We start from the raw sequence: 12,632 nt of genomic DNA, 5'->3' as shown, positions 1-12,632 counted from the left end.
AGTTCTCACAAACCAACCATTTCACAAGCATTGCCCTTTAGTGAACTATTAGGGTGTTGGGCTAAAAATTTTCAGTGAAGGCAACCAGTATTGATTCCCCTTCTCCGTTTCCGTATTTGTATTAAAAATCCTCTTTGTTCATGTTCTACCACAGCAGTACATCTGTTGCCATCATTGCTCCTCTGTTATTAACAACATTGTAATCTATTGAAATTGTTACCTGCAAAATGGTGATGAACCCTTTATGAGGTCTACAGATGGTACTGGTGCTACAACTAGGTTTGTACGAACTTTCTTCAAGACGGCATCTCTACACGTGCTTGTACATCCAGCTCTGGAATAAAGCCAAGCTATATTTGTTTTCTGGGTCTGGAGAGACCCTTTTTCTCCTGCCAAACTCCCTTCCAGGGAGTACTGCAACAAAATCGGAACATATACTTACCCACATACCTGATTTAAATCTGCCTGGAGATCAGTGCATTTGGCAGCTCCTACAAAAAAAATAAATCAATTTACAGTGTTATTTACTTACTGTAAAAACTAACTGTATATGTGTAAAAGGAGTCTTTTAGTTTTAATGTAACTACCAAGCTTATTACAAGATGCACAGCTGTTAATACTATGTTCGCTCTTTCTCTTTATTTCTTGTTCATGCATTTTTGAACCAGCTCTTGGAATTATACTCTTTGAAGACCTCCTTTGGAATCCAGCAACTCTGCAAGATAACTACATAACAAGGAAACAAACAGCAGAAAGGAAACAAGAATTTAAGAGTTTATTTCTTAAATTTTTACAAACATGATTTTATACAAATGATAGAGAACAAAGTTTTCTGTCTGCACTAAAATGAATGTATGCTCAGTATCTTCACACAGCAAGTTTGGTTTCAGTATCAAAATAACACTCAGCTGGTCATGCACCATATTCTCAGGTGCTGTAAACTAATGTTAACTTTTGAGCCATATCAATTTATACCAGCTTTCACAAACTTTCATATTAGACTATAACTATCTTCCCACACACCAGTTTAGGATCAGATTCCCCAGTTCAGTATTTCTGCACTTAAAATTCTTGGAAAGAAACAAACGACATCTCCTTTGGGGAGTTACTGACTGTAGGTTATGACTGCCACAAGCAACCACATCATAAAATCAAAGAATCATCTAAGGGTTTGGGTTGGAAGGGGCCTTATAGATTATGCAGTTCCAACCCCCCTGCCGTGGACAGTGGGGGTACCTCCCACTGGATCAGGTTGCATCATACAAATTATTCCAGGAACAGATCACACAGGTATTTTCCTTCTTTCCGAAGTCACTGAAAACTGGTTCCAAAATGCTGCTACTCCTTCCAGCTTTGGGAGATTTTGGGAGTCTCATTATATGCAACTTTTCTTCAGTTCCAAGTTTATTTTGAGATGGGGTGCGGGAAAAGTCCCACATAAATGCACCTTCAAAAACCCAGGACATTACAGTGCCACATTTAATTTATTTTTAAATACAGTCTGCATGCATGTTCCTTCAATACAGCAACGATTATCGTCCATCCACCTTTCCTCCTTCAGAACAGTATGAGCATCCTTCAGAACAGGATGAGTGTCTTTCACCAAGTGTTTTGGCTAGTTTAACTATGTGGATAAACTCTCTTCACCTCCCCAAAAACTTTCTTTTTTCTTTCCCCTGGATTCTGTGTTAGCCTTAAAATACTCCTGGGATGAGCCGGTAAGGCACTGCAGCAGTGTAGCGCTTCCAGTCCTTCCCATATTTGCTGAAACAGCGGTGTTCATCCCTAATACAACGGTGGGTTAGCAGAATAGTCATGTAAATGATGTAGAAGTAAGGCAAGATGTGTTCAAACTCACAAGTCAAGCAATAGGCCAAGGAGCCCATCAAATCTCCCGTGTAGTTAAAGTGGCGTGCCCACCCCCAGAATCCTGAGGTCAACAGCTTGCTGTAGTACTTGGTGCCATCCGCAGACATGTAGGAGCACTCAATATATTCTGGTTTCTTCCCCCAAATCTTGCAGTTGCCATTTGTGCGACGGAAGAGATCCTTCTGGTGGTTGGTCATTCTGAAGATGTAATAGCCGATCAAGCCCAACATCAAGATCCCTATGGCATTAGCTGTGCCCAGCTGGACAGGGTGGTAAACCAAATACAAACCCTGGCGAGCAGAAAATGAGACAATCAGTGATTTACTTTTGTTGTAGTTCGAGCTAAAGTAGAATCAGTTTTCTAACTTCAGCTAAGTCTCATCTAAGCAACTTTTTATTTCTGAAAGTCAACTGCATGTGTCAGACAGCGTTTCTCTCTAGCAGTGATAACGCAGGGCACTGGCATCAGAAAGGCCATTGCTTATACTTATTCCCATAGTAACCAAGACCATTCTCAAGCTGGTGGAGTGCTGTAAGTCAGAGAGGCAAAAAAGTTCACACTTGCAGGACAGGTGACCCCAAACTGACCAATAGACTATTCCATCCCGTATATGTCAAACTTTCTATAAAACACAGAGAACATGAGGGTTTTGCTGTCATCTTCAATAGCCAACATCCAGTAAACACCTCTTCTGTTTGCTCCTGGTTCTGAATCCATGTGTTCCTGAATCCATTTCCTGAGCCCAGCTCCCTCCTAGCTTCAGACCCGTTCCCCCCTCATGTCTACTCTGTAGCATTTGTAGTGACGTACAGTCATTGAGGGGTGGGGGTGTGATTTCATGTATTTGTATACATTTTATTATTTTCTTCTTCTTGTTGATATTATTTCATTAAAGCTGTATTTTTAATTTCCAACCCACAAGTCTTTTTCTCTCATTTTCCTTTCCCTGGGCTGGAGAAGGTGGGGGCTGGGGGGAAGGGAGTTGAGAGTCCAACTGCTCAGTTGTAGCTGTCAAAATATGGTTTAGCCCTGGCCTGGCCAAACAACTTTAAATATATGCTTGGGATGCCAGACTAATTCCTTTAACTATAGTGACCTAGAGTTGATGAGTAGATAGATTTGGAAAATCTACCCTACCAGTAAAATATTGGAAAACTTTCAGAAAAGTCTATATCTTATATTTTCTTTCTTTATCTCTCCCCTACTTTTTTATCATCACAATTCCATTTCTTAGGTGGAACGTAAGAGAAGAAGCAAGACTGCGGACAATCCAGGACAGAAGGAAAAGAAAAAAAGGTATCAAACCACTATCCACTGAGAAACCCTCAATACAATAGAGTACAAAAAGGGATTGGAAGCATTTAGAAAAATACAGAAACACAATAGACAGTGACTGAAAAGGGCACAAGAGAGGGGGAGGAGAGGAAAAGATGTCAATTCCATGCAAGGACAGTAAGTCTTCCTACACGTGAATTGTTACAAAGGATTCTGTATTTTTCAAACTGTCTGGGAACAATTTAACATACAAATCAAGCTGCTGGAGAGAATGCTTCTTTCCTTTTAGCTCAAACATGTATAGTACCACATTTTTACCTGTAAAGTATAGAGGTAAGGCAACCAAACGCAGTCTCCCCAGCCCAAATACCATCCAAAATGATCATGGCAAATATCAATGGTTTTCAAATACCAGGCTTCATTCCAAAAGAAGTCCAAAACATAAATACCCTGAAACAGAATAGTTTCACATTAATAACACAGCACTGTCACCAGTTACCCTGTTTAACAGCATCAGCCTAATCTTTCTGTGCTGTCTTGTGGTAAAGTCTCAAAACTGACTTGCATTTTTACTTTAACACCAAAAAAATAGGGTATTAAGAAGAACATACCACATAAATATACTGCATCTATACATGTAAAGCAGGTAATAAGTAAATGTAAAGCAATACTAACCAAAATAACCAAAGCAAGTGCACTACTGTAAGGACGTACACTTCTGATGGGTATCTGCATTTGACCACCCCTACCTCTCTTCAGCTTAAAGAGTCTTATACTGATAGAGAGGGGGAATACGGCTTCTCTAAAGCAAGCTCCCACTTGCCCATATCACTAAGTAAATCTAAACTATTATCTGTATTGATTTCTTTGGGGGGGTCTCCTCAGTAAGAAGCACAGCACCTGAGTGGCTGGTTTCAGACACAGACACACACACAGACACACACACACACACGCACACCTGCCCAGATTTGTCCTCTTTGAATTCCAGCACAAGAAGTATTTTCTACTTTAATACTAATTTATTTCCACATCATTTTCTTATTTTCCTCCTCCAAATTTACCTGAAGGACATTGACAAGGATCATAGAGTTGGTTACTTGACCATACAGCTCCTGTTGTTTTGCAGCGTAGGAAAGGTTAATTAGAGTCCAGGCTACAATACCAGGGCGCCCATTGAAGAACAGCTTGAAATCAAACCACTTTCCTATTCGAGGATTAAATTCAATTCCCATCATGTAGTCATAAAAGAAGTTGCCAGTGAATTTGCTAGAAAGAATAAAAACAAATTAAAAAAATATGGAGTTATACACAAATACAGGTAATTAACATTCTAAGTACACATTTCAGATTCACTTGATGTAATGATAAACTGATACACCACGGTGCAAGAAAATACAAATTGAACCAACCAAAGATTCATATCAGATAAATTTTAGTTTCAGAGGTAGCCCAGTTTATTCTTGGTAACACTTTTGAACAGTCTAACTATAACCTTACATCCATCCTATTTGTGACAAATAAGCATCTGCAATACTGAAGCTACCAGTCACAACACGTAGCATGAAACAGAGGATGATGCTAATGAAGCAAATACCCACAGCCATACATTGGCCTGTCTGTGACAGTAAATTCTGCCATTATTATAAACTGAATGCTGCATGGAATATGTCTGATTATGTAGAATTCTCTTGTTATTAAAACCCACATACCAGTCTTTGGCATTGGTAGGGAAATAGTAGCTTTTAATCATTGCAAATGTGGAAACTGCATATCCCAGGATATTGGCACACCACAGGAGAGGAATCCAGTTGTCAAAAATGATGGTAGGTGAGAAGAAGTGGAAGTAATAGGCATTTGCAAACCAGAGCACATGGGTAATGATCCAAGCCTGAAGACCATTGATTTGATACTTATTCACTACACCTAAAATATGAAGAAATAATTGAATGTTGGTGACATTGCATTAATACAGCTTTTTGTTAATATGGATATGCATACAATACATGAAAGCTCAACCAAGTGCTCATGAAATGACCTCACTCTCTTCACCGTCCCAATTAAATATCTTGTGGCACTTTACTGACAGGGTCATACTCTGCTGTAACCATCAGGCTTTGTTAGGCTGAGTTTTTCTCTTCAGCTCTCACTCCATCCAACAGTAAATTTAGAATCTGCCCTAAAACTGACTAAGGAAACAAGTTACCCTTTCTCACACTTGGTTCACATCACACACTTTTTTGCTTTTCATGGATTAACTCAGCTTCAGGGGGTGTAACTGCACTGTCAAATACCAGCAGTGGTCCACTGTCAAATACCAGCAGTGGTCCACTGCCAATTTTAAGCACCAAGACTATCAATCCATATTGTGCCATTGCTGGTGCAGTACCTGCCATATCAATAGTTTTACTAACAGTAAGAGACAGAAATTCTATAATTTATTCCAAAAAGATGACATAGATTGCTTTTTACTTTTGTATGAAGTAAACGTATGAGGAAGATGAAAGCATTTATGTCCCTATTTCCTCCAGATATATAAGGGTTATTAAAGATTTTAAGTACAAAACAATTATAATTTTAAAAGAATGTATGGTGTGTACATATTCTAAGGAAGAACTTACCAGCAGGGGTGACAGCACCTTCTTGTACACCTCCTACATATCCAGGAAGAAGTTTATGGCAGAAGTCAGGAATGAATACATATAAAACCACCTAGAAGAGAGAATCTATTAACAGTAAAACCAGACAAGACACCCTCCCCAAACCACTATCCCTTTCCTACAAGTACTAAATATAATAAATAACAATTTAAATTAAGTATTGTATAAGCTAATGTGGCACAATTTAGCTGTTGCAATTTTAGACAAGTAATACACCCGAACCATTAAGCAATCCTAAAGATGTACATCATGTATAATTGTTATCCTATTTTAGTGGTGAGGCAGATCCTTATCTTTTTATTGTAAAATCAACCTCTGTTATATATAAATTGTTTTCCAATTTGGAAAAAAAATTCAAGTAATTTGGTAAGTTTGAAGGTATTTTACCAATGTAAATTACATTTCATACATCAATGTCCTTTTACTGCCTGTCTATAGAAAATATTGCCCCTTCTGTAGTGTTAGTTTATGATATATTTATTGCATATAAATTTAAAATGAATGGGTATTGTTGTTTCATAGTTGCTTTTTCTTAAAAAATGCATCAAGGAATATGTCACACAAGGAATATTTGTGTATATTCCATACATATTTGTTTTTCGAGTGCATAAGCTTCATTTGGATTCCAAGAAACATGTAAAATGAGGACTACCAAACAGGAAATGCCAATGTGCCTCTCCATTATCTTTCATGTAAAAGCATTAATCAAACAGCTGTTCGAAAAAACAGCCATTTCATTTGGATCATAACTCAGTAATATACCTGGAAAGTGACCCAAAGGGCATAGATGCCAGCAGCCCTATAGGTCAGCGTAGGAGTCTTGTCCCAGATGTCAGACAGATGTTTCTTCCCTGTAAGCAAGTCAACGAGTGGATCAATCAGGGAGCACTGGTACTGGTCACAGGACATGATGAAGTAATACACGATAAGTGGTGCAAACATGAGGAGGAAAAGGATGCTTGCCAAGGAAAACCAATCCACTTCCCTGCAACCCAAAACAGAATATTATTCTCCCTCATCTTTCAGTTTAGAACAGCAGTTTGATTAAGTCAGGCAATTTTTTCAGTGGACCTTCTAGACTAACTGTATGAAAACTTAAAATGTTTTCACAGCACATTAATTTCCTTGAGTCAAACAGCTATAAACAACTTAGCATGCTACACACTTTAACCACAACCTGTTATAAAACTAGGCTAGCTGATCAGAGCAAGAGGATAGATAATATCTCCCCTCCAAAAAAGCAGATTACTGTTACAGCCTTCATGTTTATGATGGCAATCGTGGCTATAACTGGTAGATTGCTTAGTCGAAAGTGGTAACAGAATCACAAGAACATTATGCATAGCTTGGTAACACAAAAAAAGACAGATGCTGGACAGCCAGAAGTTGAACTTGCTCTACCACACACTGTCTTTAGTGGCAAGCCATATAAACACCCGTAGCTGTTTCCAGCTGCAGTATAAAACTAAGATTTTCACAGCACTGTGAGAACAGGGATACGAGTCCTAAATCTTGCTACAGCAGACGTCAGCTGGTGATACCACAGACAGATGCCTATTCTTCAAATAGCAGGAAAGATTTTATTTAGCCTTTGAAGGAACTACAAATTTTAATGATTTGTTTTGGTTTTTTTTTTCCAAGGACCGTGTTTTAATCCAAGCCACCGGGCAAGCTCTCTTAAAAATCTTCAAGAACTCTTCTTTGTCATGTTACTACAGCTCCATGAGTTTTCAAAAGCAGGGCAAAGCAACAATCTGTTATTAATAGAGTGAAGTTTAAAAGGAATGTAGCATCTATAAGAGTAAATATAAAGCAATTTGAAATACAACGATTAATTAGAGACACCAGCTTCTCTCACCATGCTCTTCCCCACTGGACTTGAGATGTTCCAGTATCATTTTGGGCATTTCTGTGTTTTCTTTCTTCAGAAGGTTTTTTATCCTGATGGGCTGCCATGTCCTGTATGAAAGAAAATTCTCATGGTATTACTGCAGCTGATTCTTAGCAATTCCTACAGGTCTACAGAAGACAAAAACAAATAATAATTACTGAAAAAGGCTATTATATAGCCTTCTGATTACAAAAGATATGAAGGAGGAGGGTAGGAAGGAAAATATCCCAATTCCTTATGATCTTATAAGGATAAACCAACCTAAACACTGACGTCAAAGTAATCCATTAAACTTCTTGCTGATCAGAAATGTATTTTAATACTTACTGTATAATGTATGGCTTATTACATATGCAAAGGGAAAAAATATTTTGCCACTTTCTTATAAACCTCTGAAAATAAAGTTCTGTAGCTATTGCCCTTTCTTAAATAGAGAAATTGCTAAAGCTATAACAGTATGTGTACTGGATCTTGACAAATTATATACTTTCCCCCAGATTCCTTGCTCCACATACATAAGCTACATCAAAGAAAACAAGGTGACAGTTCACAATCCCATCTAAGTCAGAAATCAGTGGGAACAGAGAGCGCTTCATGAGACAACACTAATTCTCTCTGTGAACGTGAATTATATTGTGCTTTCACTTTGCCCAGTCCAAATACTTCTTTTGTTCAAAATCATCATCCCACCATCTGAACATGTAAAAGAAAAAAACCTGTTTTTCAGAACATTAGCTTGTGGGAAGATATAGGCCCTAAAACACATGGAACCTTGTGGTTTGCTCTTTGAGAGGAATTTGCTAGCACTTGTTAGGTCCTGTTCCTTTTCAGACTTTTGTGTTTTAACTCAAACTAGAAACTAGCATTTATTTCCACTGAAAGAAAAATGACAATATAACACAGTCCCTGAGGACATTAACAGGTCTTACTGCCCCTGCCTGGCCAGGACACCCATTTCAGCCTGTCAATCCCTGTCCCAGTGATGCCATACAAGTGCTGCTCTCCAGCTCCACCAGAGCCCTGCCCTGCCTGGCCACGGGTCCTGCTAACCCAGGCCTGGCCTCAGCCTGTGCTCATCCCCATGGCTTTGCCTGGCCATCCCAGGTCTGTCTCCAGCTGGTTCCTCACACCAGGTCTGGCCCTGACCCTCATATCTGGGCTGATGGTCCCTGCCTGGCCTTGACCCGATGCTGACACCAGCAGGGGACCTGGCCCTGACCTGTGGATCAACTTCCCAGCTTGACCTGCCTCATTGCCATGAGCCCACCTGATTATCTGGACTCTTGGTTGAACTTGGCCTTACTCTCTGGCTCTGTGATGCTCACTGCATGGAGGTTCTATGGGACTGACAGGCAAGCATCGACAGAATTCCTTCTCCCCTGAGCTCCCAGCTCCTGGTCCCTTAGGGAGCAGAAAGCTCTTGCTGCTCCCCAACACATTGAGAAGAAGAAAGATGCCTACGTGCCAAAGAAGGGACATCTCAAACAGGGACGTCTCAAACAGTGCCATCACAGAGATAACATGCCATCCTCAGATTCAAAATAGTTAGTATGTAACTGTAGAAATCTCCTCCACACAATACTTTACAATGAAAGTGCTTATTTTCAGAAGTGATCAGAAAACATGTCTAATCACTCCCCTGTACCAACCTGGTTAGGCAGAAATCCTAAGCAAAGAAGACAAGAAGATACATGGGTGGCGAGAAACTTATGCTATTTACTATTTCAATTATCATAAATGCTAACTACCACCCTATCTTTCAGCAGACACATTTTAAAATACATTCAGGCTTCTGGTTTATATTTGAGCCAGAATTCTACATGTCTCCCGGCATCAATACTTTGATAACAAGGTTTCTAAAGCAAGTAATGAAACAACCTCAAGAGGAGGTTATTGATCACATACACCAAGAAAGAGGCAGGAGAGAACATTCACTGTATGAAAGTTAGAGCTTGGGGACTTATTCCAGTTATTTGTTGGTTTTGCTTTACAATAGTAAAGCAAACTTAGAAGGAACAGTTACAAAGCTAGTAAGAATTTTATCAGGATATAAAGGTTCTTATTCGGAATCATTGGAAGTGGAAATATGTAGGTCAGATCGAAACTTTGACCTCAGCTGAGAGCAAAGACCACTTAGCAAAGGTTGCTCAGTGCCTTGCCCAGTTAAATTGCCCTCAGTCCTACTAAGAAAGTGGGCCTCTTTCGTAAGACACACAGAAAATAAAATTTTGATGGTGTTTAGCTTAGTTTTAGGCTCTTAAGTAACAAAATAGCCCAGTTACTTTGCAGAGCTCAGTGTACTAGATCTGAAAACTCTGCTCGGTCTGCTGAGCGCTCGTAAACAGCCTGCCTGCAGCTGGCATCACCCGGCATTTTGTGCAAGACTCAGACACACATCCAGTTTATCATTAATCTTGCCAGCCAGTGCAGAAAGAGGATAATCACCCAATGACTAAAGCTGCACTGGCTAGATGAGAAAGGCTGGCATTAAAGAGGTTGCATGTGAGATCCATGCTTCCCCTCTATTTAAAGGCCAATATTTGCCACAGAGTTTTGCCTTTCCACAGAGCAATTTAAACAAGTACCTGCTTAGCACTATTCCCCTGAACAGATACACCCTAGTCCAACAGACAGCTATGCTGGCTGTAACAACCGCTCACGTTCAGAACTATACCCACATTACTTAACACACGCTAACATCTCTGCATCAATACTCCCACTGAAATCATATTCCTATGAGTAACTACTTCAGTTTCTACAAGCGCAAGACACCTGCTACCCAACTAAACACAACCCAACTACTGCTTTCCTAAACTTAGTCAGCTTCTTAAAAGAGCCTGAAGCAACATTCACAACTCAAGTGAACCTGCACAGAGAACTCCAGAGACGTGCTCCTCCTCCGAAACCAGACTTCAGGGCTTAATGATGAAGTACTGCATTAGTACTAACACTTTGTTAAAGGAACACTCGCACCAAGCACATAATTCACTTCGAAGCTCTCCCCATTTGATGCCTAAGACACATAAAGCTTACAGAGTAAATTTCCCATGAAGCCCTTTTGAGGAATAATTACATGTTTGATGGTTTTCACTAGCTAACATGCAGTATTCCACAGAGCCACGTTTGGCACAGGAGAGGAGTCGAGCTGGCAGCTGCCCAGGAGGGGGTTCAGCAGCCCCACACAGGTAGGAAGGGCAGCACTGTCCTGCATCCAAGGCCCCACATCAAGACACATGTGCCTTGGGAAGCAAGTCATCATAGAATGGTTTGGGTTAGAATACACCTTAAAAATCATCTAGTTCCATGGGCAGCGACACCTTCCACCGGAGGAGGTTGCTCAAAGCCCTATCCAACCTGGCCTTGAACACCTCCAGGGACGGGGCAGCCACCACTTCTGGGCCAGTGCCTCAGCACCCTCAAAGGAAAATATTTCTTCCCAATAACTAATCTAAATCTCTCCTCTTTCAGCTTAAAACTGTTCCCCCTTGCCCTATCCATGTACTCCCTCATAAAGCGCCCTTCTCCAGCTCTCCTGTAGGTCCCCTTTAAGTACCAAAAGGCTGCTCTAAGGTCTCCTTGGAACCTTCGTTTCTCCAGGCTGAACAAGCCCAACTCTCTCAGCCTGTTTTCCTATGGGAAATGCTCCAGCCCTCTGATCATCTTTGTGGCCTTCTCTGGACTCTAAGAGATCCATGTTCTTCCTGTGCTGAGGGCTCCAGAGCTGAACATGGGACTCCAGGTGAGGTCTCACAAGAGATAGGCAGAATCCCCTCCTTCGCCCTGCTGGTCACATTTCTGATGTACCCCAGGATACGGTTGGCTTTCTGCACTGCAAGCACACAATGCTGGCTCATGTTGAGCTTCTCATCCACCAGGACCCTCAAGTCATTCTCTCAAAGGCTGCTCTCACTCCATTCTCCACCCAGCCTGTATTCGTGCTTGGGATTGCCCAGACCCAGGTGTACCTCCAGAGTCAGTGGCTGCATACCAAGCTGACAGCCCCACAAATGCTCTCCTCCCATTCCCCACTCCCACTCCCCACTCCCTCCCAGAGCCTTGCAAATGCTCCCTTTCCCACCATCTGCAAATGCTCCCTATCCCTCAAATGCTGCCCTTCCTGAGCCCCGCAAATGCCTATCATGCAAATGCTCCCTTCCAACTCCCTCCAGCCCTGCAAGCACTCCCTTCGCCCTCACCCACAAATGTTCCCAGTCCCGCCAATGCTCCCTTCCCCACTCCCTCCCTGATCCCACAAGCACTCCCAGACCTGTAAACACTCCCTTCCCACGCCCTCCCAGCCCTGCAAATGCTCCCCTCTCCATCACCCACAAATGCTCCCGATCCTGCAAACGCTGCCCTCCCATTCCCTTCCCTGAGCCTCGCAAACATTCCCTCACCCACAAATGCTCCTTTCCAACTCCCCACCTCACCTGCAAACGCTCCCTTCCACACTCTCTGGAGCCCTGCAAATGCTCCTGATCCTGCAGACACTTGTGGCACACGAGCCCTCAAACGTTCCCTTCCCCATCACCCATAAACACTCCTTTCCAACTTCCTCCATCACCTGCAAATGCTCCCTTCCCCACTCTCTCCCCAAGCCCCACAAAAGCTCCCGATCCCTCAAACGCTCCCTTCCCACTCCCTCCTAGTCCTGCAAACACTCCCTTTCTCCAATCCCTGCACACTCCTTTTCCATGGCACTCGCAAACGCTCCCGATTCTGAAAACGCTCCCTTCCCTCTCCCTCCTAGCTCCTCAAACGCTCTCTTCCCCATAACCCACAAACGTTCCCAATCTCGCTAACATTCCCAATCCCACAAATGCTCCCTTCCAGCTCCCTCCTAGCCCCTCAAACGCTGCCTTTTCCCCATCACCCTCAAGCACTCCCCATTACCCTCAAATGCTGCCTTCCCCATCACCCTCAAACGCTGCCTTTTCCC

The 12,632-nt window shown here is 41.8% G+C and overlaps 1 protein-coding gene across 2 annotated transcripts; it reads right to left on the bottom strand.

Moving 5' to 3' along the window:
* Positions 1 to 762: 762 nt before the first annotated feature.
* DHCR7 (7-dehydrocholesterol reductase) lies at positions 763 to 12,432 on the bottom strand. Of its 2 annotated transcripts, XM_069857438.1 has the most exons (8): positions 12,399 to 12,432; positions 7,661 to 7,761; positions 6,565 to 6,787; positions 5,764 to 5,854; positions 4,855 to 5,068; positions 4,207 to 4,411; positions 3,464 to 3,595; positions 763 to 2,159 (listed from the first exon to the last, which is right to left on the bottom strand). In XM_069857438.1, the coding sequence occupies exons 2-8, from the start codon at positions 7,756 to 7,758 to the stop codon at positions 1,695 to 1,697; spliced, it is 1,428 nt and encodes a 475-aa protein (XP_069713539.1). In that variant the 5' UTR covers positions 7,759 to 7,761; positions 12,399 to 12,432; the 3' UTR covers positions 763 to 1,694. The 2 variants fall into 2 exon arrangements, with proteins under 2 accessions (XP_069713539.1, XP_069713540.1); XM_069857439.1 differs by lacking the exon at positions 12,399 to 12,432.
* Between the last annotated feature and the right edge of the window lie 200 nt (positions 12,433 to 12,632).

This window comes from Phaenicophaeus curvirostris, chromosome 5 (assembly GCF_032191515.1).
Source record: "Phaenicophaeus curvirostris isolate KB17595 chromosome 5, BPBGC_Pcur_1.0, whole genome shotgun sequence".
Lineage (NCBI taxonomy): Eukaryota > Metazoa > Chordata > Aves > Cuculiformes > Cuculidae > Phaenicophaeus > Phaenicophaeus curvirostris.
Note: the sequence above shows the minus strand (reverse complement) of the source record. Positions and strands in the feature narration are given on the sequence as shown.